Genomic DNA, 25,639 nt, shown 5'->3' on the forward strand with positions numbered 1-25,639 from the left:
GGGCATATAAAATTAATCTCATGTGAATACTTAGATTTGAATACATATGAATACATGGAATCAGAGTTCCTGGCAATAGATTCACTATTGTTTTCATTGACATCCTCATCCTCAATAGCTTTAAGATGTTATGCCTGATACAAATGTTTAACACGTTATGTGAAATGAAGGCAGGAGAATCAAGGACTCATCTTTATTTTTATAATTTTGAGTAATGTCACTGAGGCTGTAATAATGTGACAGACTTTTTCCCCACTATTTAGTCAGTGTTACTTGGCAAAAAATTCATAATAAAAAATATTTTCCTTTGAGAGCAAACCTGATATTAAAATGGCTGTTAGTTCCTGTGGAGCAGACTAATTGTAATAGCCAGGTACTTACTAGTGATGTATCTCGGGTTCCTGAGCTGATCCACTTAAAAGTCATAAAATGCTGGGCAAAATTATTTAAGTTCAATATTTAGGTACTTTCTGAAGAGATCCTCTAAGTTGTAAAAATGGGACAGGAAGAGACTCTGAAACAGTCACCTGATAATGTATTTCTACATCCTGACCTTTGAAGTGCATCCTGAATTCAGGATAATTCTTCTATGTCACAATGGTTTTGTATTTTAGGACTATGAAGATCTGGACAATAAGGGTGATGAAAACCTGGTTCATTTTGCATATTTTTCTACATATTTATGGTATTTCCCAGTGTGTTCATTTTAACTGTTTTCAGAACTTTAACACCACAACAGCCTTACCCAAGGCTATGTCAGGGAAAAATGTTTTCTTTCATGCTCAGGCATCCAGAGATCTGGGGACAGCCTTGAGATTCAGCTGTGATAAAGGGGCCGCTTTCCTGGCGTGGTTTAAACATACTGACCTGCAGCACCAGAGCCATGGTCAGAGAGGGCCTGGAGGTCTTGCGCTGACAGCAGGCAGGAAAGGAGTTCAAGGTTTATTACTTGATGGCTGGAGTTAGTGAGTTTTTTGTTACCTAGTCATTTGTTTGATTCCTTTTTGTTTAATTCTTCCTCTAAAAGTGCATTTGTTAAAACAAGTTTCCATTTAGTACCAGTCAAATGTCCACTTAAGCTGTTTTCTGAGACTTCAGGATCTCATGTATAGTAAAAATAAGGTCAGCTTCTTTTTCTACTGTGGCTTTTTAGTGCTGAGCTCTCGGTGTCAGCTTGACCAGCTGCTCTAAAACTGACAAGACAGGCTAGTTTGTTTTGAATTTTTGAAGCACCCTGCAGCTTGGGTTTAATAGTCCAAATTAAAGTAATTAGATCATTATCCTATGCAGTCCTAAACTCATACTAAAATAAGAGGGTCAAGAATAAAGAGTTTGTTACTTCTGTGAGATTAAAGTTTTGAGTAAGACCACAGAATTCACTAACATTAATATTGGATCTGTGCACTGCCAGATCACTTGGCTGTACAAATTTGATGTTTCTGGTGAGCTGACCGGAATATGTGGTGCAGAATTAGGCTGGGAAATAAGGACATGTTGCTTGGTTTGCCAGGCTGCATTGCATCTGCCCTCTGCTTGTTTGCTGTGGTACAGTGGGAAGCCTACACTCCTGCACATGGGTATGTTTGGTACTTCTGGTAGGCCAAAGGCCTTTGCTTTGAAGAAAAAGAGTTGCTGCTTTAGAAGAAGCTTTCAAGGATAAAAGAAAGCACCGTGCCTGTGCCTCTGCCAAGACACAGACCAGATCTGAACATTGTGAGGGTATTTTGCTGTTCTCGCCTCTCCACTTTCTGACCACCTTTGCTTGACAGCAGACTTATGTGTGGCAATGCAAATATACACAGGGTTTTTGAACCAGGAGTGGCATGAACTACCTATAGTGAGATGGCCTGAGAGAAGAGTGGTGCAGGTGGCTATGTTGCTGCCCAGTCTGTCTGGGGATGAAGGAGAAGAGATGGAAGTAGTGGAGGTGCTTTGTCTTTCTGGGGTTGGAGAAGTCTGAGGTGAGACTTCAGATGAAAGAACAGGTAACTTGATGGCAAAGGATCTCATTCCAAATGTGAGAAGGTAAACCATAAAAAGAAGACTGCAGCGTGGGAGAGATTTGATAAAAGTCTGGGCTGATCTTATCCAGCTTCATGAGTCAACCAACAAGAGAGTGTCTTTCAAGAAAGATTGTCACTTGGAGTCTGACACCCTAAGTTATGTAGCCATCCAGTTCAGTATTGGGAGTTGACAGACTCCAGAGTAGTTTGGGAAGTGACTTCTGTGGTTTGGGAAGTTCTTGCCCCGTGCTTCCTGTGCTTGACTTTGCAGTTTTGCTGTGACATGTACGCTACGCTTTGTTCACACCAGTTTCCCCAGCTGTCAGGGTTTCAGTGGGGCTGTAGATCTTTCCTCTTCCTACATTACCAAGAAGCGGTATTTACTTTTGTACTGCATGTTTTTGTGGGCCACTGTGAACATTTTAAGATAGACCATTTCTGGGTCTGGGTGGGTGCGTAATATTCAAATTTTCCACAACACTTGGTTGGCTTCAACCTCATATATGCAGGCTAGCTCTCCTGTTATGCTGAGCCCATCAAGATCAACTTGTTCACTTTCACCCTGTTACTGCTTGTTCCTTGATGATCTGTGGCTCACTAAGTCATGCACAGGCAATGCTATCAGTCCAACCAGGATCTGCACAGTGGCAGTGGAAAATGAGTTTGGCCACCTGCAAACCTCTCTGTCAAGCTTGAGGTTGACTGCTCCTTTTTATCACAATCTTCTTTCATGGTGTTTTGCATACCACTTGTGGGCCCCTTCCCTCGCTCTCACATCAGAAGATCGAGGATAGGATGCCCAGATGAATTACTGCTTCCACCAGTGCTGCATGCCAGTGAGGTCTGAGAGTCAAGTTGTGAGTGACACTGTGGCAGACGTACTCCAGGAACACCTTGTATTTGTTGCTTGGAAAGCAGTAGTCCCTCATCACATGCATTTCTTGATCCTGGGTATTATCCAAAGCTCGCCCACAGCCTGTGGTAGCTCCACTGGCTCACCAGGGTGGTTTCGCAGGCTGCCGTTACTCCCTTTCCCCACAGCCTTGCCCAAGAGCCCTTTCTGGGCTGCCAGAATATGGGACTGGTTCAGAAGCAAAGCACGTGATAGACCTTATAAAGCCTTAAAGATACTGGCAGCATGCTCCACAGAAATTGTAATCATTCAGTGTCTTTCTCAGATGATGCCATGTCTACTGAAAGCTGCAACTCCCACACAGCTAATACACTAAAATGACACTGATGTCTTAATTGCCTCGAGTGATGGACACTGCATTGCCATGTCTTTAAAAAACAAACGAACCAACAGCCACCTCAGCTTCCATTTCTTAAAGAGCCCTCACAGCCCTCTTCCCCCTCTTCCCTTCGTTAGCACTTTGAAGCATCTGTGCTTGCATAAAATCCAGCCTGCAGAACTGCCAGAGGAAGTCGTGTGTCGGCCAGAGGAGCCTGTTCATGCAGAGCCTGCTGTCGTGCAGGAGCGTGGCTTGATGCGTGTCTACCCTTAAAGAGGCAGCAGTGACTGCTCATGACTTGGAAAGTGCTGTGCAAACCCTCGGCGTTTTCCGTTTTTAGAAACGGGACTGTTTGCTGTGCACAGAAAGTGAGACCTGCTCTTGGTTTGAGAGAGCTGTGTGGAATGGTGTCTGAAGCCATGCCAAGGTCCACCACAGAAGGCTAAAGGGTTCAAAAGGAAAAATGCCAGAATGACTTTTCTGATTGCTCAAATTTTTTGCTTTTGCTGACTGCTATTTAAAATGATATTTAAAATGACCTGTTGGAAGCTGAAAATTGGAGTCTCTTGTTTTCCTCTGCTGTGAGTGCCCACAGGTACTGATGTGCTGTTGCAGGATTGTAGAGAGAAATGGGGCTGCTGCTGCTGCCTTTACTAGATGGACTCTTCTTCCTCCCTCTCTGTTGCTCACATGTGTGTAAGCACACTGTGCACATGCATTCCCATGTTCTTTCAGGCAGATGCATGTGTTTTGATTGTGATCATAAACTGTGATTCACATTCTTGGTCTCCGGTTCCTTCCTCAAAGCTTCTATCTGACATGCCTTGGAGTATTTATAAATTACTGCTTTGTCTATAGTTACTTTCCCCCAAAAAAGATAATTAAGGAAGTAAAGACATTTCCAGGAGTCCATTTATATCACAAACTCGATGGTCAGGTTCCAGTCTAGCTTTGGGCTCGTACACATGTGTGTGTGAGATGTTGGAGCAACCCTTGTCATGAGTGGTTATGTTTATGTTGTTCTCTGGAGTGTCTGTTTGAACCAAAAGCTGGAATTAATGAAGTCGCTCTCCTCCAACCTCCCAGCATTGGGGAAAATTTCCAACATAAATTGTGTGGAGCTTGCTGTGCCTGACAGCCATGCTCTTGTATCAGCTGAAAAAGTAAAACCTTGCAGTGGCAAGATATGGGAAGGGGAACAAATGTTTTAACTGTTTGGGTTTGGTTTTTTTTAATGTAGATCATGCTTTTGATAACACTTACATACTCAAGTTTGTGTTTCTCTAGAAGAGTCTCTTATTTTCCCTGTGAAACATAAACAGAGCACTTCTACGGTAGTAAAACTTGTTATTTAAAGGAGAAGATGCGAAAATAGCACCACCATGAGGTACAAACATCTGAAACGTAAACTGCTTGAAAAAGTTGAAGGAATTATAGGTAATTTATAGCTGATAGTGTCTCTAACAATTGCCATGGCAATTTATAATACAGAAACATTTTTATTATTATTGGAGCTCATGCCATATGTGATAAACATGATGGTGGCAGTAGTTAGTTTTTCTAGATGAGAGGTAATATTTGGTGATGAACCAAATCTCTTTAGTGAGGGGAAAGTATTAAAATCTCTCACCTTTCCGGATATAACCAGCGTTCTCTAACCCTGAAGACTGGATAGGTCTGACTCACTCTTCTGTCATCACCCAAAGCAGCAGGGTCTTAATTTCTTCTGCATGGACACAATCCGCTAGTGCATGCGAATACGTAAGTGATGTTTTGAGGCCTGTTGGGAAATGTGACTCTGTATAACATGAGTTTTGCACAGAAACGCAGTGGCACTTGCTTTGTAGGTATCTTTCAGAACAGACCATTGGAACATGCCTTCTTTCCTCCACTGGGTTTCAAGTGATACTTGCAATGAAGTAAAGCAGACACTGAAAATACACCTGGAGCTACATGGAAAAACACTGCATGCAAGGAGCAGCAGTTCGTTCTTACACTGTTAGCTGGAAAGCAAGCCAGTATTTTCTTCAATAAATCTGTTTTCAAGCAAGAGTCAGCAACACAGTGCAGATAAGTGCATGGAATGGCATAATTGTGCAAGAAAATACTTGCATGACAGCCTCAGTAATGTCTTCTGGAGAATTTTGTCAGTTTTCATGGCTTTGATTATACATGGCAAGTATATACAGGTGTGAGTAGTCTCACTTATATGGGTAGGCCTGATGAAATAGAAAATTTGGTTCCTCAGGGGTTTGGTGTTTTTGGTTTCTTTCCATGTAGTCAGTATCGTAAATTCATTCTTTGAAATATTCCCAAAATACTGTTTTGGTTGTACAGAGAGTAAAAGTTCTGATTATTTTTTGAAGTTAGAAAACAGAAAAAATTGGGGAAGAATGAAGACCTGCCCCAGGGGAGTAGGGAGACAATGTATTGGTTACAGTTACTTTGAATCTTCTGAAAGCAGTTTCCTTCCTGTTTAATTTCTAATACTGTTTGTGAGTGTATGTATTACAGACACACGCTTGCACCAGCTCTTACTTAGGCTGGTGGGTTACTGACAATAAAGTAAACAAAGCTGTTTCCTAAATCTGGTGCTGCTGCTTAGGTTTTCAGTTTTTTATGACTCATGCACACACACTGTTCTTTACCCTGGCTTGGAAAGCAAGAATTTAGTTTTACATGTTCATTAAAATTGTGAACTCCACATTTTACACTTTCCTATGTGACTGTGCCTCTCTAAAAGACACCTGCAGAATGATGTTTCTTTTTTCCAGTCATCTGGATCTATGTGTGGTCTGGCTGCAAAACCTTTGAGGAGCAGATTGTTTTATATGTGGGGGCTTGCAAATGACATAACCCTTTGTCCTGCGGTCTTTCCGTCATCTATTTCATGTTTGTTTGTAATCTTTTCTTGCTTTGTGAAGCTGCATTGTGTCAGCCTCTTTCCCTTCCCCACCTGCAGCTTTTGAAACAGTGTTCATCTGTTCAGGATTTACCATGAGATTTGGAAATTCTGTATTCAGAGTCCAGTTTTGCCACGATGTGCTTATGACACCATGTGCTATGTTACATCTGCATGGTATTTTGCAGTTGAGACGAACTATGAACTTGCTGTGTCTACCGTCAGAGCCTGGTAGAGGTGAGATAGTGCTAACAGTGAGTCTCTGAACCCACGGTTAGTATCATACTGAGCTATGACTAATGAGGCCTGTTGAGAGGCAAGATGTATCAATACTGTAGTGGTACATTAATGCAGCTATGTAAATTCTGGTTGGGTGGCTAGCACCTAACATGCTGAAAATACAGGCAGCGGAAACTTGTGTTTACCTGGAAGAGCCTGTGTAGATTTGCTCAGAACGCCCCAAATGCATTTGAAGAAAATGGTCCTGGCAGAAGTTTGTCACCTGTCTTTTATCTGTCAGTTTAAGAAGCATTTTCTTTGGGACAGGAGCTGCTTTTTAGTATGTACTCATATATCCTCCAACATAGTAGTGATTCTGCACACCCCCCCCGCCTTGTTTTTTCAGGGCATTGGGCACTATGTTACACAACTACCTGGTAATAGTTTAGGGATGGGAGAAGGGAAGAGGAGTATAAAATTAAACTTACTTTGCAGCCCAACAGATTCACCAAATAAAAGCTTAGATCTGCAATATATGTACTCATAAGTGCAGAATAGAATATTGTCTGGGGAAATGTTTCCTTTTCACATGAGTCTTCTACCTTAATTATTAAAGTAAAACTTACTCTGTTGTGATACCATTTTGTGAATAGGCCACTTAACAACAGTAGGGGAGATGGTGTACTTGCGACTTACAGGAATCGATCCTGTGCCCTTAAACAGATGTAAAGCTAACAAGAAATTTTCCCACAAAATGTATAAAAGAAGGACTTTCCCCTTAGGATTCATTATATAGCATGTGAACAGTATTGACATATACTGATTTATGCAAAGCTGAGCGAAACATAGTGTTTTAAGCCTCCAAGTGCTGGGAAGCCTGATGGCTTTGTCGAGGGGCGGATGGCACAAATGGTTTCACTTAACCTTTGGGAGCCTGAGCGTCTAGTTCAGGTCACAGGAAGAATGGGTGAAGTGGTCCCAGCCTTGCACTGGTGGGCATGGGCTTTCCATTGAACAGACTGTGGGGCTGGTCACTGTGGACAGCCCTTGTTCTGCAAAGTGGGGATAGCACGTGAAGATTAGATTTGGTTAGCAGAGTTGAGCAGAGATGCTTGTGCAGAGACTGTCTGCTTTCTTTGCTGCAGCCAGTTGTTTTTGAAAAATCTTATTTTTCAGGAGAACTCTGTTTCTCCAAACTATATAATGCATGAGATAACGCCGAATGCACAAAAACCAGATTGAAATATATTTGCATAAGGAAAGCTGGATCTTGTATTATTCAGGTAAACGAAGCTAAAGTAGGCAGTTTATACGTGTGTATGATCTCTACATAAAATTTATCAGTAAACTCTTCAGGTTATACTTTAAAGATCATTGTCACAGAAGTAGCTCTATCAGTGTGAGTATGACTTATGCTAATACAGTTATTACCTTTGTGTTCTGAAATAGCTGTCCTTATATAAAGCCCCAAGTTTTTTCACTTTTATTATTCTCACACTGTGACTGTAATACCACTTTTTAGTGCAAATAGGACTTCAATAACTGTCCTGCCTGTTTGCCAAGTTATTTGTATCAGGAATAGCTTTGGTCCTAATTTTTTGATTACCTATGTATTTGCATAAATGATTAGCATCTAACATAATGTGACCACATTTGGCAGCTCCAGCTTAAAAGAACAACTTTGGAACACTAGAAATTAACTGGCTACGTTTTTGTCTGAAGGTAAATTATGTGACTGAGCTGTGGCCAAAAATAGTCCAACATTTTCATGAAGTTAGAAGCAGTATTTTGTAACGTCTTCTTGTGTCAGGACTTTCTGACGCTGTGCCAAGCTGTAGTGCTTTCTGAACGGGCACTTTGGTCACTGCATTTCTGGTAAAAACTTACCAGCATGGTTGCCTACTCGTACGCTTTGAGGAGAAGCTATCACTGGTGCAGTAAAACATCAGTTATGAGCCAGATACAAATGATAGTGCTGCTAGGTACTGAGCAGTATGTTTAGTACCATACAATGTGCCACTGTGCTATCCTGTACTAGTCTTACACATGTTGTATTTGATAATATTATAGTACTAAATTTTGCTTGTAATTTGCTTTTTTAGTCTGTTGTCTGGAGCAGCTGAATTACAAATCCATACAAAGAGATCTAAATGTGCTGTAATTCCATCCTGTTACACAGATCCTCAGCTTTGTCATTTAATATTTAGGGCTAGAAAGGTACCAGAACTTAGACTGGTGGGAGAACTACAAATAATATTTGAATATGCTGCAAGCTCTTAGGATTTTGTTCTAATGGACACTCTTTCATCAGGCTGTTGGATACAACTACTGTGTTAGTGGGTGGGCAGGACAGTTTTCAAGCTGATTTGGAGGGTAAGCCTTAAATCTTCGTTAAAGACAGTATGTCCATTTGAGTACATGGCTTTGAATGTAACAGCTGCCAAATGCAGGGGTAATGCTCCATCCTCACTGAGGGTGAAGGGAGCTTTGCTTAGTTCTAGTCTTGAACGTATGCACTGGGGCTGCCATTTTTCCTCTGAATCATTAATAATACATCTTCATGTTAGAGAGGCCTTCTGGGAACATTATGCATACTTCAAAATAGTTTGTTAGTGGATGTTGGCACGTACATGTGGTGCAGGACTTGAATGTCTTGATTTGTAAGTTCATTGGGGAGGGAACTGTCTGTCTAGCACAATGCACCCTGACCTTTAGCCCCTGTTGCAGGACAAATAGAAGTTAAAAAAAAAAAAAAAAGGAGATTTCAAACACCTTTTGGTCAAAGGTTTCTGTACTTCTTAATGAAGAGCGTGCAGTGGGCTGTAGATCATAGTGGGGTAGTCCTTTTCAACCTTTCTGTTCTCTTGCCTTCTTTTTGATGAAACCCTCTTTTCCAGTCTGGGTGGTAGATTGTAAGGGTCAGCAGACTGTGCAGTAGTATTCTTTTTTTATAAGGTAATGTATAGGAACACATCAGTCTCTGGCTTAATGCCAGTAGCTTCAGTGAAATTATGCCAGGGGTGAATCTTTCCTGTGATTTTCACAATTGAGCTATAACTGCTGTTTAGTCAATCTAATTCTCTCTGTAGAGTGTGGGTGAGAAGGTCCAGGCAATGTCAATCCATTTGCAACCATATATTTAGGATAAAATAAGCAAAGGGCTGATTTTAGAATTAGAGTGTTACCTGAGCCTTGGAAATAAACTTCAGTCCTCCACACACCTAGTAGATGCTACCAGAGACTCAGACCCATTCCCTGAGGACTGAGTTGTGCCTCATCCTGGCAGTAATGCGAAAAGAAAAGGGCTTTCCTTCCCCACATGTGCTTCACATGCATCGCAGCCCCCCTGCCCTCTCCCGAAGCGGCAGGTCCCTGCCCCAGCAGCATCCTGTAGCACTGGCCTGGCAGAGAGAAGAAAGCATGGTGCGTCTCTGGCAAGGGCTGTGAGGGTGGCACAGCTTCGAGTTCTGCAGGAGAAAAAATAACTGTGTGTGGGTATGAGTGCTTGTTTTTAATGGCATTGCAATTTTCCTGGAGATATCTATTTCTCTGATGCTGTTCTGAAGATCTTCTGTCTCATTGCTGGGGTGAGTTTTCAAAAAAATAGGTGCTTGCCCTGTATGAATAAGAGAGTCTGCATTAGCAAACCTTTCCAGAATGGGAGCAGTGGGGTCTCGCATGCTTATAGGAACTTGCTTATACAATTGTTTGATTTAAGTGTGCAGATATGTAACCCTTTGAGCAAAATTACCTTCAAACAGTAACACCATGTGAACATATTTTGCGTTACTTGGAAGAATCAGCAAACTCTCCCTTGGAAACTGTTGGGTCCCGAAAGCTGGACATTGCAGTCTACTATAGCTGGATGGTATCAAATCTGTAAGACAATATTCAATGAGCATAGCAAAAATATGGGGGGGGAAGTGTTCCATTTTGAATTCACAGTCCCTGCCTAAACAATACAGTTTTTCTTTACTTTCATCGTAAAAAGAGGAAAATTGGCCTTGAGATCCTTCCCAAAGCAATTGGTAAACGCTTTTGAAAAGTGGTGCGGTACTACATCCCACCACTCGAGGTGGAATCATGGATTAATCCTTGACTGAATTCTTTTATAGCTGATGTATCAACATTATATTTTTCAAGTGAATTTCAGTAGAAATGCTAAACCTCTTATATTGGATAATATACACTAATGAACTGTAAAGATAAGTTTCTTCATATTAGTTTCTTTGACTGTTGCAATACCAGAATAATTTATGTCCTATAAATATTATATTAACAAAAAGAGTGGAAACACTTATAGAGGGCAATGATAGGTATAAATTTTCAAATTTCTGTTCTAAGTTTTGCCTGCTTTGGACTAATTAACTTAATCTTTGCAGCTGAGTAATGAGTTAAGATGTCATAAATCCATCTTTAGTGCATCACTTGTAAGTCAGAAAATGTGTTTATATGATCTGAGACTTAAAATTCATTTTTTCTCTTCTCTTTTAGAGAACAGCTGTCTTAGCCTGGGCAGTGTAATTCAATACAACACAGCATATTTCGTCCTGGTTTATTAGCACAAATTCGTAATGGCTGTTTTGGAAAATGTGCTATGAGTTTATCTAAAGGCCTTCACACTGGAATAGTTAATTCAGCCTTACAAATCCTTGGCACTTGACTTTCATCTTTTTAGAACAAAACACTCAGTCTGCGATTTGATGCCTTGAAGTCAGCAAAACAAAATGGTACTTTAACAGCAGTGTTTACTTTGATCAGTTTTCAGCATTTGTGCCCTTGCCTTTCACGTAGTACAAATTGCTTTACCAGAGTAACGGGGCAGGAGCCCATAGACTGTTTTTGTAGTTGGTTTCTGTGGTGATACTCAGCCTTCCATGAAACTGTGATCTCTGGGGACAGAGAAGCCTCTGCTGCCGCCTTAACCTTGCTGCTGCTAGAGACCTTAAAGGAACTCTTTGCAGACTCTGCAGACAGTAGTGAGCAGCATGAATACGTGCAAATACAGCTGGCTAAGTAATGACAGAGTAAGTCTGATAGACATGGCACCTATGAAATGTGGTATCTTTTTAAAGTCTTTTATTTTAATTTTTTATAGTTTTTAGAACATTTATTGAAAAATGTATTCTGGCAAAAATGACAGAACTTCTCTGTGGTTCATGTATGAGTCGCAGTTATATGCTTTATTGTTGGTACACTTTTTAAAAATGAATTTGTAGGTTGTGTTGTAAGATTTTTAGAATAGCTTTTATCTTTAATTTTTACCTATGACCAGTTGCCGTATTCCTCACAAGTTAGTTATGTATTGTTTGGAGGAGTTTGTGCCAAAGGAGGCCACGAAGGGTAGACGTGAGTCTGGAAGAGGAGCTTGCTCTGACAAACAGCTGATGAAGCTGAGCCTTGCTGAGAGGACCATTGCTGACACACATGTCCAGCAGGTCTGGCCTAACTATTGATTGCACACTGAAAATGCTGGCTATGCGGCAGCTCAGTGATCAAATGAGCCCTTCACTAGGAGCAAGGGATATGTTGGACAACAATGACTTATTTTCCTATACTGTTGTTATGCTGCTGTCTGCTTGGTTAATGTGCTGTCCCTTAATATGTTCTAAAAATAACATGGGCAGAGCAATAGCAGCTGCTTTTAAATGGACTAGGTGACCCAAAAGTGCTTTAGTCCATTTAATGATTCTGGTTTAATTTTCTTTTGGTATTGCTTGACCACTGTGGTGGGTTGACCCTGGCTGGACGCCAGGTGCCCACCAAAGCCGTTCTATCACTCCCCCCCTCAGCTGGACAGGGGAGAGAAAATATAACAAAGGGCTCATGGGCTGAGATAAGGACAGGAGAGATCACTCACCAATTACTGTCACGGGCAAAACAGACTCAACTTGGGAAAAATTAACTCAATTTATTACAAATCAACCAGAGTAGGGTAATAAGAAATAAAACCAAATCTCAAAACACCTTCCCTCCACCCCTCCCTTCTTCCCCAGCACAACTTCACTCCCAGATTCTCTACCTACCCCCCTCCCACCGCCCAAAGCAGTGCAGGGGGACGGGGAATGGGGTTTACAGTCAGTTCATCACACGTTATCTTTGCCGCTTCATGCCCTTCAGGGACAGGACTCATCACACTCTTCCCCTGCTCCAGCATGGGGTCCCTCCCACGGGAGACAGTCCTCCACGAACTTCTCCAACGTGGGTCCTTCCCACGGGCTGCAGTTCTTTGTGAACGGCTCCAGTGTGCGTCCCTTCCATGGGGTGCAGTCCTTCAAGAGCACAGACTGCTCCAGTGTGGGTCCCCCATGGGGTCACAAGTCCTGCCAGAAAACCTCCTCCAGTGTGGGCTCCTCTCTCCACAGATCCTCAGGTCCTGCCAGGAGCCTGCTCCGGTGCAGGCTTCCCACAGGGTCACAGCCTCCTTTGGGCATCCCCCTGCTCCGGCGTGGGGTCCTCCATGGGCTGCAGGTGGATATCTTCTCCACTGTGGACCTCCATGGACTGCAGGGGGACAGCCTGCCTCACCATGGTCTTCCCACGGGCTGCAGGGGAATCTCTGCTCCGGCGCCTGGGGCACCTCCTCCCCTCCTCCTTCACTGACCTGGGGGTCTGCAGGGTTGTTTCTCTTACATGTTCTCACTCTTCTCTTCTGTGGCTGAAGTTTTCAGGTTCCACCCACCCCCCCTCCCCATCTTAAATCTGTTATCCCAGAGGTGCTACCACTGTCACTGATCGGCTCGGCCTTGGCCAGCAGTGCTGGCTGGCATTGGCTCTGTCGGAGATAGGGGAAGCTTCCAGCAGCTTCTCACTGAAGCCACCCCTGTAACCCCCCCTGCTACCAAAACCATGCCACACAAACCCAATACAACCAAACTGCTCATAGAGCTGTCTGAGATGCAGAAGACTTTGAGGTAGTATGGTGCTGAGAAGTACAAAATGTGTATTTTATAAGCTTGTTTGAACCTATAAGAATGAATGGAGACTATCTCTTTTTAGATACCTCGTTAAAAAAAAAAAAAAAAGCTTGTATGGGAGTTTCAGAAAAATAATGAATTTCACCATAGAGTTCAGTGAGTTCAGAATTTCACACCATGTCTTCACATCTAGCCGTACAGCTCTGAACACATGTAGGACTGGTTTCTGATGGAGTTTCTGGGGAATGCTTCACATAAATATTTAATAATATGGATACTGCCAGTAAAAATACAAAAAGAAAGGGAAAATATCTAGTTAGCTCTGGAAAATATCTAGTTAGCTCTTTTACTATTAACTAGAAACATTTTGTTTGGTGGTTTGAAGTGATCAAGTACCTTTCTATTAATTTGTGGAGTGTTTAGAAGGTACTGTGAACTGTCTAGACATTTGAGAAAGGATGTGCCTTGAAGAGCTCACGAGCTAAGACGAGACAGAAAGGTGGCCAGGGGAAGGGCAGCACTGCTTAGAATTCAGTCAATATATGGTTTAACTAGAGCCACAGTGAGGGCACTATAGCAGAAATGATGTTTTGGTGAGAGAGATTGCTATAGAGAGCAGGGATGAGGATCTTCCACTGCAGTGCTGTGTGTGGAGGCAGCCATGCCAGAAGTTAGCAGAGGGGCAAGAAGGTGGGAGCATGAATGTGACAGCAGAAAGCTTAACAAGGCAGAGCTAGAGAGAGGGACGGTGTCGTGCTGGAGGTGCCGGTACAGCTGAAGCATGGAACTTGTGCGTGTGTCAGTGTCATAAGTTCATAACACCTCAGAGTCCCATTAAGCCTCTCAATCTCTGAAGCAGGAGTGGGAGAGGCATTTGGGTACGTCTGGTGTATAGTCGAAGTCCAGGCTCTTACTTGGACTCGACAGTTCAAACTGCTACCTTCCACACAGAAACACCTCTCGCCTCTCTGGTGAGCTGTTTTGACCGTGCCTGCCTTACCTGGGCTGAAATTTCTGTGTGATAGCCCACCAACTGCTGTTAGGCAAGGTAAAACCCATGTGCTTGGCAGCTAGGTTGTTGGCAAAAAGCTCTTGAATGCTAGTAACTGCCCAGCAGTTTGCTTGTAAATCTTTCCAAGGAGCAGGAAAAAGTCTCCCGTAATAGATACCACTGTTGTGTATCAACAATCACAGACAGCGATGGGGGCAATCATAAACATTAGGGGGGGGAAATAGCTACACGATGAGGAGTGTTAATTTTGTATGACTTCTCAGTGGGAATGGTCACATTCAGGCTAGGCTACCCAGCTGCTCCTCATCAGCGCTAGGTCTGAAGCAAAAATGAATTATGAAAAATACGATGACCAAGATGGTCCTGAGCAGTTTTTGAGCAGCTCTGTGGGGTTTTTTTCAGTCTGGAAAACAAAAGTTGGTGCTGAGGATTCTGTTATGCTAAGTATAGTGACAGGGAATATATATGCCGAGGTATATAGTGACAGAGGCTGCTGCAGAAGCATGCTCACGTTAACTATATTCTTCCTCAAGTTAGGACTAGGAATATGAATTCCACATTATGTGTTCTGTTGCTGTCTTACTCATGAGCAAACTGAGGGGTGCAATAATGCAAAATTACATTTAATCTGAAAATTGTCACAGGAACACTTAATTTACTTACGAAAAATTAATTGATTTTGTGTTAAAGTCCTGTAGATTTTCTTAAGGATCAGTTTGTACTTTTCAGGCAGAAATGTAGGAAAATTCCATTACATGATGTAACTTACCCTACAGTTCCAGCCAAAGGCATGGATAGATATATCACCACTTCTGAATACAGCTCAAACTTTGTTGATTATTTCCATGCATGTATGGAAATTATTGTATATGTGTATATTATATACATATTTAATTTCCAAAGCCTAAAGGAATAGCAACTATGAAATCTGATAGTAGATTCAGTTGCAAAGAGTCTCTGATTTTCTCACTAAGGTAGTATGATTGCTCTGTATGCTCTCTCATGTGACCAAACCAACAGGCAGAAATCTTCATGAAGTCTAAAACATCTGTCTTGTCTGATAGATGTTGGCTTTGAATAAACTTGTCTGAGATCAGTTGAAACAGAGATACTTCTCCATTTCCTTATTACCCAAAGGACTTGGCCTAGCTGTTTCTGAGATTAAGTTTTCAGTGTGTTACATTTCTTGTATCATTTCTAGTTTTAGTTAATACCAGGGGTTTTAAATAGCAAAATTTTTTAAAATTTCTAATAGGAGCTGCTGCTTTGCATTCACTCGTCATTCTAATAAAAACACAACCAGGGTGCAAACCCAAGCTGTGCCCCCATTGGCCAGTGTGAGAGGATTGTTACTGTTTTTCTATTCTTGGTTATTTAAGTACATAAACCTGTATTATAGTTCGTTTCATCAATATTTATGTTAGTCTTTACTTCCTTTGGGATCAGAAGAAACCAGTTATCATTGGGTGTGAAATTGTGGCTATGGCTGCATATGATAAGAGTGGATGTGTTTAATATTTACTCCATTTAGTGTAGTAGATTTTCTCTTTGACACTTTGAAGTTTAGAGAGTTTAAAATTGAATGCACTTTATGCCATTTGGAGCTGAAAAAACACCAGAGTAAAATTTGAACTCGTATTTGCCAGGTCAGGATTGCAAAAGTTATAACTGGGCTACTTTGGTAAACATAGATTACAGTATTTTTATTGCTTTGTAAGAAGATATAACCCCAGAACGAGGTAATTACATTTAATAGTTTAAACAGCTTATTACTAATTAGCTGTGATTACAGCTGAAAAACCACAAGAATTAATGAAAGCTTTTTAATAGCCATGAATTTAATAGCAGTTCTAAACACCTTTTTCTTTCCACTTTTGCCTCTCCATCTCTAGACAGAACAACATGGTGAGAGCCTTCTAAAACAAATGATTTTATCTTCTCTCTTATTTTCAGCTAACAGAATTATTTTGGCTCTATAGCCTGATACTGTAAAGCAGTTTTTATAGCTAAGATCATGACAATTTGGCACTTGGAGTCTCTGTCATCCTGTTAGCATTCAGAGCACTAACACCCCGCAGTTTCCTAAAATGAGGTAATTTATTCTTTTGAGGCAGAAAATGGAGAGAAACATGGTCCCCAGAAGACACGATAATCTGTGGTAATGTTTTGTTTTGGAATTACATAAATAAAACTAGGCCTCCTGCCAGGAGAGGCCAAGCAGTAAGAAAGGTGGCTGCCTTTGGGTGGAAGGTGGCAGTGCCCAGCCTTCCTCCAGGCAGAGCTAGCACTGCCCCTGGCTGCTGGCTGCCAAAGAGAAGAGGTGCTTGTTCTTTAAAGCAGTTTGGTTTTAGTACAAATACAGAATTATTCTTTTAATACCAGTTTTCCCACAAGTTTTAATCAAGCATAACAAAGTTGAAGATAGGGTTGTCCTCAGTGCCCCCAGAGGTGTGCTTATGGGATTTTGTCATCTGTTTCACTATGGGGACTTGAGACACATTCATTCAGTGGCTTTCAAGAATTGAGTAAATTCTCCATGTAAGCATCTGCTTACCGATTGGTATGGTAACACAGCCAGTTGTTTGCTAGCTTTTTTGCAAGTTCTGAAGTAGCAAAAAAAGGTCTTTCTGCTGTCGTCTAGATGTCTGTCAGACCTGAGACCTAGGTTTGACTTTCACTTTGCAGTGATAGTGAACTTTTCACTTTGGGGGGAAAAAAAAGAAAGAAAATAAAAAAAAAAGAAAGCTAACTTTTTCTTTTAGACAGATTTTTCAGCAGTAATGGGTGCCTAATATTCAGTTTGGTCTCTAGCTTTCATCTAGTTAGTTTTCCAGATGAATCTGCATTTACTTTAATGCTAAACTAACTGATGTTTACCTTCATATAAGAATAATGCAATAAACTATATGTGGTGGCTTCCATTTCTCAGTTTTCCTTTCAAATTCTCTAGCAGGAGACAAAATTCATTCTGAATTACTTGCATGCTCATTTCTGTGTGCCACTACTCAAATTGGTGGTTGTGTTCATGTTTGCTCCCTCTATACCTTTTCTGGGAGGAGTTGTCATTGTCTGTCAGGGAACCCACCTGCCACCCACTGTTGTGAGACATCAGCTTGCCGGCTTAGTCTGTGTGATACATCATCTCTCCATTGCACGCTAAAGCTTTTTTCCTATAAAGCAGAATGAATTATCAAGCCAAATGCTGACTGCTTAAAAAGCTTATTAGATACTACAAAACCACTGTGATTTCAATTACAAGTTGCTATATGCTAAAAACTGACAGGCTGTTCTCTGTCATGCGTTTGGCTAGGGTTTTGCCTCACATTGGCCCCTTTCTAGAAGGGCAGCACTGGGATACGAAGAGCTGGGCAGGAGGAGCTTCCAGCAACCACAAACTGATTGCTTAAAAATCACCTCTAACAGGTTGCCTCACTTTTGTGATGTACACTTTCCTGGGATCATTTTCCCCATGTATCCTTTTAATCCCTGAAGACAGGCATTTTCTTTCCCTAGTGTATGTTAAAATTTCTGTTGGAATGCCTTCCGTAAGCGAGTGAAGTGCTCACTTGTGTTTCTGGATTTGTTCCTCCTGTTTTTTGTTTGTTTAGTTTTATTTGTTTTGCAGGTTAGATTTATGGCCTAATAGCATCAGCAGATGAGGTTTGTACTTTAAGCCAGCTTTGTAGGCTACCATCTAGAAACCAGAAACTGGAGTTTGCTTTGCAATTCTTTTTATCTCCTTGTTCTCCAACTCTCAGCTTAGCGGTTTGACCTTTTGCATAAGCTATTTTTCATCAGCATTTGCCAAGCTTTTCTTAAACACTTCAGCAGTGCTTTGCAAGCATAGAGCACAAATGTTAACTATTTCATTCTTTATATAATCTGTGCTCTGTTGACTGCTTTTTTTGGAAGTAGATTAGTCTATAATCTTGAGTGAAGAGGTCTGAACGCTGAAAGCCGTAATACATATAAAAATGACCTTTGATTCATTGTTTCAAATTCCACTTTGGTTTTCAAACTTATAAGGAAGTATTCATGTATTTCTGTGTTTCTCTGTAGGTCACATTACATTTGAATCCAATTTCATCGGTGCATATTCACCAGAAGCCTCTGGTGTTTCTTCTCAACTCTCCTTTGCCTCTGGTCTGGAAGCTAAAAACAGAAAGACTGGCACCTGGAATCCAAAGAGTTTTCTTTGTAAGTATACACAGTCCTTTGGTCTGCTCTGTATCATAGCTACTTGCTGCGCAAGACATAGAGTTAATGGCATTCATTTGGAAAGTTTTCAAACATACATTAAAAAAAACCAAGTTAACAGGAGGTCAAGTTTCAGTGTAGGGCTCTGGGGAATGGTTAGGTGGTAGGGCAAAGTAGTTTGGAGAAAGTACCCAATTACTTGTTATGTGAATTCAAGGAAAAGAAAGCAAAACTGCTTTTTCAGAATCTGCATATCATGTAGTTATTAACACTAGCAGCCATTCCAGTTCAAAAAGCTGTCAGTCCTGACTAGAAATTTAATAGTACCATAATGCAAAAAGCCTCAAAGCAATGGTAAATATTATGGGTGGACGCTAGTTGTGTGGTTTGTGACCAAAACAAAAATCAGTATGTATTGAGCTCAATATGTACAATTACAGTCTATGTCTCTGATGAAGCTTGATGTATTGAAATGACCGAGCTAAGTCCAGAATGAAGTCATTTTTATTTCTCAGAAAGACTGGAGCACTGCTTATAATGCAGGATCCAAATATTACCTAGTATTTGTAAATCATGTCCTTACAGTTTGCCAGGACATTCAAGTTTTCTATTTGTAGCGAAACAGACAAGTTGTTTGGATTAAATTTTTAATGCATGACATCATGTCTAATCATGAGTTGTCTTTATTAAAGTTGCAGCTTTTACTATATCCAACTCTAATTGCAGAACTAAACTTGATTATTTTTAGCTGTATCCTTATAGGGTTTAATTTTGCTCCTCCAGCACAGGCTGACAGTGGTAGGCAAGACTGTTTCTGCAGTACCTGATGGGAACTTAATGGCATCACTGTGCATCAGCAGGAGGGAAGATGGACAGTGCTGCAGCATTAGCACACTGGGAAGGGACGCTGCTCTCTCAGTTGACCTGATATGGTGGTGACACCATTGAGTGCACCAAGAGTCCTATCACTTGCTGGACACCAAAAGCTTTCTGGGATTGTTTTTCTTTTTCCTGTCGTCAGGGTATAAGAGTAGGAGTACCCTTGATATTTTGAACTTTGAAGGACTCCATCCTGTTTCCAGCACAGCATGTTACTGATTGGTGCAAAAACATGGGCTTGTTTGTATTCTAAGGTATTCACCTTAGAAAAATCTTAGGTTTTCTCATTACTGTGTTAGAGACTCTTGACTGTTATCTTCTTGTTAACCATTCCTGGTATATGTCCTTAATGCAATCAGTACAGTTCAGGTCTGCTCAGAAAATGACTGAGGAACAAGATGAACAACAGTGTAAGTCCTCACTCCCCTCCTGGCCAAAAGAAACAGCACCTTTCATCAGTTAATCAAGTCTTGGACCTACTTTCAGTTTAGTTTTGATCTCCTCCTACAATTGCTACATCATCACTCCCATTTCATATCAGCTATCTCTTCCCTTCTCTTCTTCCCCCTCCAGGATTTTCCCTCTCCTCTCGCCTTGCCTCTGGGAGCGAAGAGGTGCTGTGCTGAGAGCCATCCATTTCTGCTCAGCAGACTGCGCCCGTGTTCAGACTGCTCCACTTGCTTGGTTTGGCTCAGCAGGGCTTCAGCAGGCTGCATTAAAGCATAGGAACAATAGGAATGTGCCTAAGGCCCCAGCTGCCAAAACTGTACCATTAGCTAAGTGTTTGCTTCAGAAAACTGTTTCAAGGTCTCCTGGTTACAGAAAACAGGCTTGAAAATGTGAGCAGCAGCGTTCATGATTTGTGCCAAACAAGAAGCTGTCTGACCTCAGGAACTGCCACAGTAAACCTGGCCACTGATGCTGCAGGAAGGGGTGGGCTGTCTCTCAGGTGGGCAGGAGTACCTGGTAGATGCTACAGGTTCGGTTCTCTGTTGGTGGGACTCAAATACCTCCTCTCAGTACTCCGGCCTCTCAGGCTCTGCTGGTCATGGCAAGGGCTGAAAGTTGTGGTGCCTCACGCCATCGTCCCAGCACGCACCTGTGGCGCTGGGATAACACTGCTCCCCATAAGCTGTGCAGATATGGGAGCTCGCCTTTCCGTTGCAAGGAGTGAGCTGGCTCTCAATGTTGACCCATCCCTAATCACGTTTAAACATCTGAATAGCTCTCCATAACAATTTGGACCTCTTCAAGTGCCATATAATTTGTGTATTCTTCCTTCCACCATGTTAAGGTTTCTATTTTTCTTTTCTGTAAAGAGCTTGAAGGATGAAATTGCAGAACAAAACCTGCCAGGGTACTGATCCACCATTACCTCTCTCAGTTCAGTCCCTGCAGTCCCTCTCACTCCAGAATTTCATTCTCTGTGTTCTCTTCTGTAGAGAAGGCAGTATTTTTGCTGCAAACGTAAGCTAACGTCAGTCTCTTGTCAGGGGCTCATCAGCCTTCCCACTTTTCATATACCAGTTTCTCAGTAGCTAGTGTGGCTTGGGGTGATAGGCCATGAGGTTACAGGCTGAACAACTTCAACTGTGGTGATCATCCATTGCTGTTCCACAGTTCCACTCTGCTCACAAGGACAAATGCATTGTTTTCCCAAAAGCTTTCTGAAAAAAAGAGCACAGAATCACACAGCACAGAAAACACGGGAAATGCTGAGGAAGTCCTAGCAGCACCTGTGAGCAAGTGCAATATGCCAAAAGGAAATCAGGGGGCTCTAGTTTTGCAGCAGAGCTGTTTGCCTGTGTTGGGCCATGCCAGTCTGCAGTCCCTGGGACTGCCTCTGGCCTAGAGGAGCCTGTCCCTTTGCAGAATCAAGGGCTCTTGTTTCAGGTGAGTTGTGGGGCAGATGGATGCGCTGCTTCTACTCTAGTAGTAGAGAGTGTCATTGCCAGAGCCTTCAGTAGGTTTCAGAGAATTGAGCCTAGGAGTGTAAATAGCAGCTCCAAGGGCTGCAGAGCACAGAGCTTGCTTCCTTGGCCCTTGTTTGAAAGTACTTGGCTTATCCATGTACTTCTGCAGCTCTGTCTTGTTCATTCTCCTTAAATATATAGCCAAGCCAGAAAACAGAGTATTTTGAATGATAAAAGATTTCAAATTTAAAAAACCTTTTTTAATGCCCATGAATTCTATGCTCAAAACAGAAATCTGTGTCACGCATACCATAGGAGTGTCATAACTATTGTGTCTGTCTCTATGGAAGCCTCGGGCAGGATAATCATTGACTTCCCAGCTTCTCCTTCAGGCTTTTCATGCAATACATTCATTCACAATTTTCTTAATTTACTGTATGTAAAGTATGAATTGCACTGTTCCAATGATTGATCCCTAGTTAGAAAGGTAAGTAGCACAGAGAAGTTCAAATGGCAACTTCAGGGACTTACTGCTGATAAAGACAACAACCCTAGAGCCAGGTCAAAGTTTGTAGTTAGAAATCATGTAACCATTAGTGAAGTCCTAGCCGTTTATTTCTTTTATTACTAGCTATTATTTTTTCCTTGTAAAGCATCATAATAAAGTTCTTAAACTATTACAGGGAGGTGTATTTTGAATAAATAAATAAATAAAACCTACAAATTAATTGTATTAGAAGATCCAAGGTTATTTCTAGCAAAGAAGATAACTCCAGGATATAAGCAGTTAATGAATCAGAGCACTCTGTAAAGTGCCGTTAGTACCATTGTACTAGGTGGAGAAACTAAGGCACACTGAGCTTAAATGATGTTTATATTGGAGCAGAGGGTAGAGCTAGGGCTGTGTGTTCTCAGTGTCCTCATTAGGAAGATGGTCTGCTGCCTTCGCTCTGTGAATTCATTGTTTGAGTCTCCACTAAAGCAAAGCCGCCCCAGATTGCTTTATTTAAAGGAAATGATGAAAAGATTCAAAGCTTGTGTCAGCACATATCCAAAAGACCAGGAAAAGACAGTACTACTGAGTTGGGCTGGAGTTTAACTTCTTATCACATAGTTCAAGCTTGGATTTTTGCTTTGGGCCTGGTCTTCCATTAGGCAGAAATTTAAGACGAATGGGGAGGAAAATCCAGTCTTTGGGTGTATGTTTATAGTATAGAGGGAAGCATAAAATACCTTCTTGATAAACATTTTTCAGTATAAAAAAGTAAATTTGGTGTATACATGTGGTTTTGCACTTATTTTTATCATGTGATGCACATAGCTTCACTCAGCACAGTGACTTGTGACATGCTTTATCTTGATGGAGGCAGCTCACAGTTTCATTTTCACAAAATGTCTACTGGTGGCTAAACCTCACAGTGGAATAAATTATCATTAAAATTAAATAGTATGCCCCAACCAAACCAAAGGGTGTGTTCTGTTAGCATCAGGATTTTTTTAATGTCATGTTTTGAAGACTTTTTTCCAAACCCATGCCACTGAGTGGTAGCACAGTGATGCTTATGGAACAACAGTACTTTGGAGGAAGCCATCCGAGATGGGGCATGGGTGCTAAAGGGAGTTCTTTACTAGTCTATTGCCTTATTGTATTGTCATTTTGCTTCTTAGGGCATCTTTCCCCATCTATAAATCAGAAAGAACACTAGTGAATAGTCTTCAGTAAAAAATTTTGGCATCTTGAAAAAACATGACAAATTTCTGTGTGTGTGTTAGAGAAAAGTGAATATAAGGTGACTCCATAGTGTGGTGTTAACAATACATTTGGCATAGACAGGGTTATTTTTAGAGTCTGCATGAGTTACATATATCTTGATGGCTTAAGTAGGTGGTGCTGGGAAAATTATTGTGATTTTAGTAAAGTAAGTCTTGAGTTTATTCTCGTCGTGTTAAAAATAAATATACCTAAGTATCATGGCATTTCAATCCGAAAATACCTGAAATGGGTTAGCGCATGAACTCTGCCTGACCTAAGTAATTGAAAATCACCACTTTGATTACTGGTGTATCTAGTCATATTAGTCTGATAAGATATTTTTACATGTCACAAAAATACGACGTTTTGGGAATGGGCATTTTCTATTAAGGTGCTCCTGGGCTGGATCATCAGTCTCTCTCATCACTCAGAAGAGCAGTGCATGGGTGGGAAGGTCTGCTCAGTTCAGCAAGGGGAGTACTTAGCATCTGTGCTAAATATTATTTTTTTTTTTCCTCAGCAGGAAATAAATGCCAAAATTATATCATAAAGGGGGAGTGGGAGAGGAAGTTGAAGGATATCTTCACTGGTGATTAGGCTGGTTAGATTATGACAGATTGCAATTTTACATAAGCTAGGCAACACCTGTAGAAAATGCTTTTACCTGTGATCTTGTTGCAGGTCAATCTTGCAGAAAAACCTTACCAGACCTCTCCCACCACCTACCTTTTAAGTTTTCATATAACAAAATAATTTCCACCCTTTCCATCAAGTCATTATTTCTCTCCTTCCCTAAAAGCAGTTTATTGCGAATATGTCTTGGCAGAAAACCAGAAGTTTTACGAAACTGCCCAGAAGGAGGGTTTTATAGGTGCGACTCAGCAAGTGATTTTTTTCTTCAGATTTGGTAGCTTTCTCAATTGGTTTTATAGCCTAGGAATGTCTTTACTGGGTAAGTAGAAGTAGTGAGAATTAAATCAATGAAAGAAGGGACCCAATCCTTTGTTATTTCCTAGCAGAAATCACTGTTAGAATAGATCCAGAAAAAACCCTTAAATATCTATACGTATGATTTTATATAATATTTTATTTAAGATGTGATGCTTTAACTCTTTCTCTGAGTTAGTTATTCAGGCAATTGAATGAATAAGAGTTATGGATCAGAAAGCGCTTATGCAAGCAAATAACCTTACTCACAAGAACCCCTTTAACAGGACTGAATGTGTTACATTAGTAAAATGGAGGAAGCAACAGCAGTAATGATAAATACAAAACCAGATCACATGCTCTTGGCTTGAGATTTGACAAGAAAAAAGCTTTAAAGAAGAATAAGCGATAGAATGAAGAGTTTAATTATTAGTCATTTCTGTATTTCGAAGAAGAAAAAAGCCATGTTCTTATTACTTCAGCCAATAGCTGGTTTATTCCTTTCACTTAATGAAAATATGGTTCACATATTTTGGGTCTCTGCCACCAAACCACAGGCTGTTCTATGGTTTGCACTAGATTTTGGATGACTGACAAAACTCACTGAAAAACAAGTGCTATTTGTTTTCCTGTGCCTAGTATTTAACGGGAAATCAGGAGGCTAAATTTCCAATCACTGGTTAAACAGACCCAGATGTGAACAGAGTGCTCTGCTAGGAGAAGAGTGAGGAAGGATAGGAAATGCATGACTAGTGATAAATTTGGTATAAATAGTGACCTTTCACTATTCAAAGTAAAAGCAGTAGATTTTCAGTGTTGTGTAACAGTGTGAAGAGGAATTTAAAAGGACGTTTACATTTCTATAGAATCCTGGGTTTGGTTGTATGTTTTTTTTTTTAAATCTTCATCATTCTTCTATTCAGGAGCTGGAAATAATCCTGTAGTTGCCCTTTTCCACTTGGCAGAGTTCATATTCCCCCTTCCCCTCCCCACACCATTTCCTTGCCTTTTGAAAGAATGTGAAAATAACATTAAGTGTCTAATTAAAAGCAGTGTTTAGTAAACAGTAACTCTTATTATGCTGTTCACAATAGTAAATTTCCCTGGAGGCTTTTTCTCGTGGTCTGATTCAACCCCCTGCAAAATCTTGCTTTTCTAAAGTCTATATAACTGGTTTACTGCCAGAAATATCAGTGGGACCTCAGGCTACGTATGGTGGCTGTTCTTGTGTTCTTGGCGATAGAGTGGAAGGATTTTGTTAGAAGTAGGGATGGCAGAAAATGACAGGGTGGTAAATACATGTTTGAAAGTGATGCATTGTCTACATTCAGTAAAAGGAGTTCACGAGTACAATAACCCTAGTAAGGCATCTTTAAATATCTAGGGTTTTTTGGGTTTTGGTTTTTTTTTTTTCATTCAAAGCTTGCTTCGGGAAGGCGTTACAGAAGAGAAGTGATATTTCTGGCTTAGGAAGCAAGATACAGTACATGAAGCAAATATGCAGTGCACGGTAAAAAATGTCTATATGTGGTAGAGTGATGTCCCAAAATAGGGAAATTTTATGATGCATAGGTGTCCTCTGCTTTCACTGTAAGCACTTTGGTTTGGGCAGAAATATTTCAAAAATACTGGCTTGCCAGTAAATTTCAGAGGAGGCAAGGGAGGTCCATGCGCCTTAGTTTTTT

The 25,639-nt window shown here is 41.1% G+C and overlaps 1 protein-coding gene across 4 annotated transcripts in view; it reads left to right on the forward strand.

Moving 5' to 3' along the window:
- Positions 1-25,639, forward strand: part of TGFBR3 (transforming growth factor beta receptor 3) — a 125,326-nt gene that overhangs the window by 55,333 nt on the left and 44,354 nt on the right. For all 4 annotated transcript variants that reach the window (XM_052801294.1, XM_052801293.1, XM_052801291.1 and 1 more), the window contains exon 4: positions 18,345-18,482. In XM_052801294.1, the coding sequence (XP_052657254.1) occupies positions 18,345-18,482 (138 nt within the window). The remainder of the gene's footprint in view (positions 1-18,344; positions 18,483-25,639) is intronic.

Source organism: Harpia harpyja, chromosome 11, assembly GCF_026419915.1.
Source record: "Harpia harpyja isolate bHarHar1 chromosome 11, bHarHar1 primary haplotype, whole genome shotgun sequence".
NCBI lineage: Eukaryota > Metazoa > Chordata > Aves > Accipitriformes > Accipitridae > Harpia > Harpia harpyja.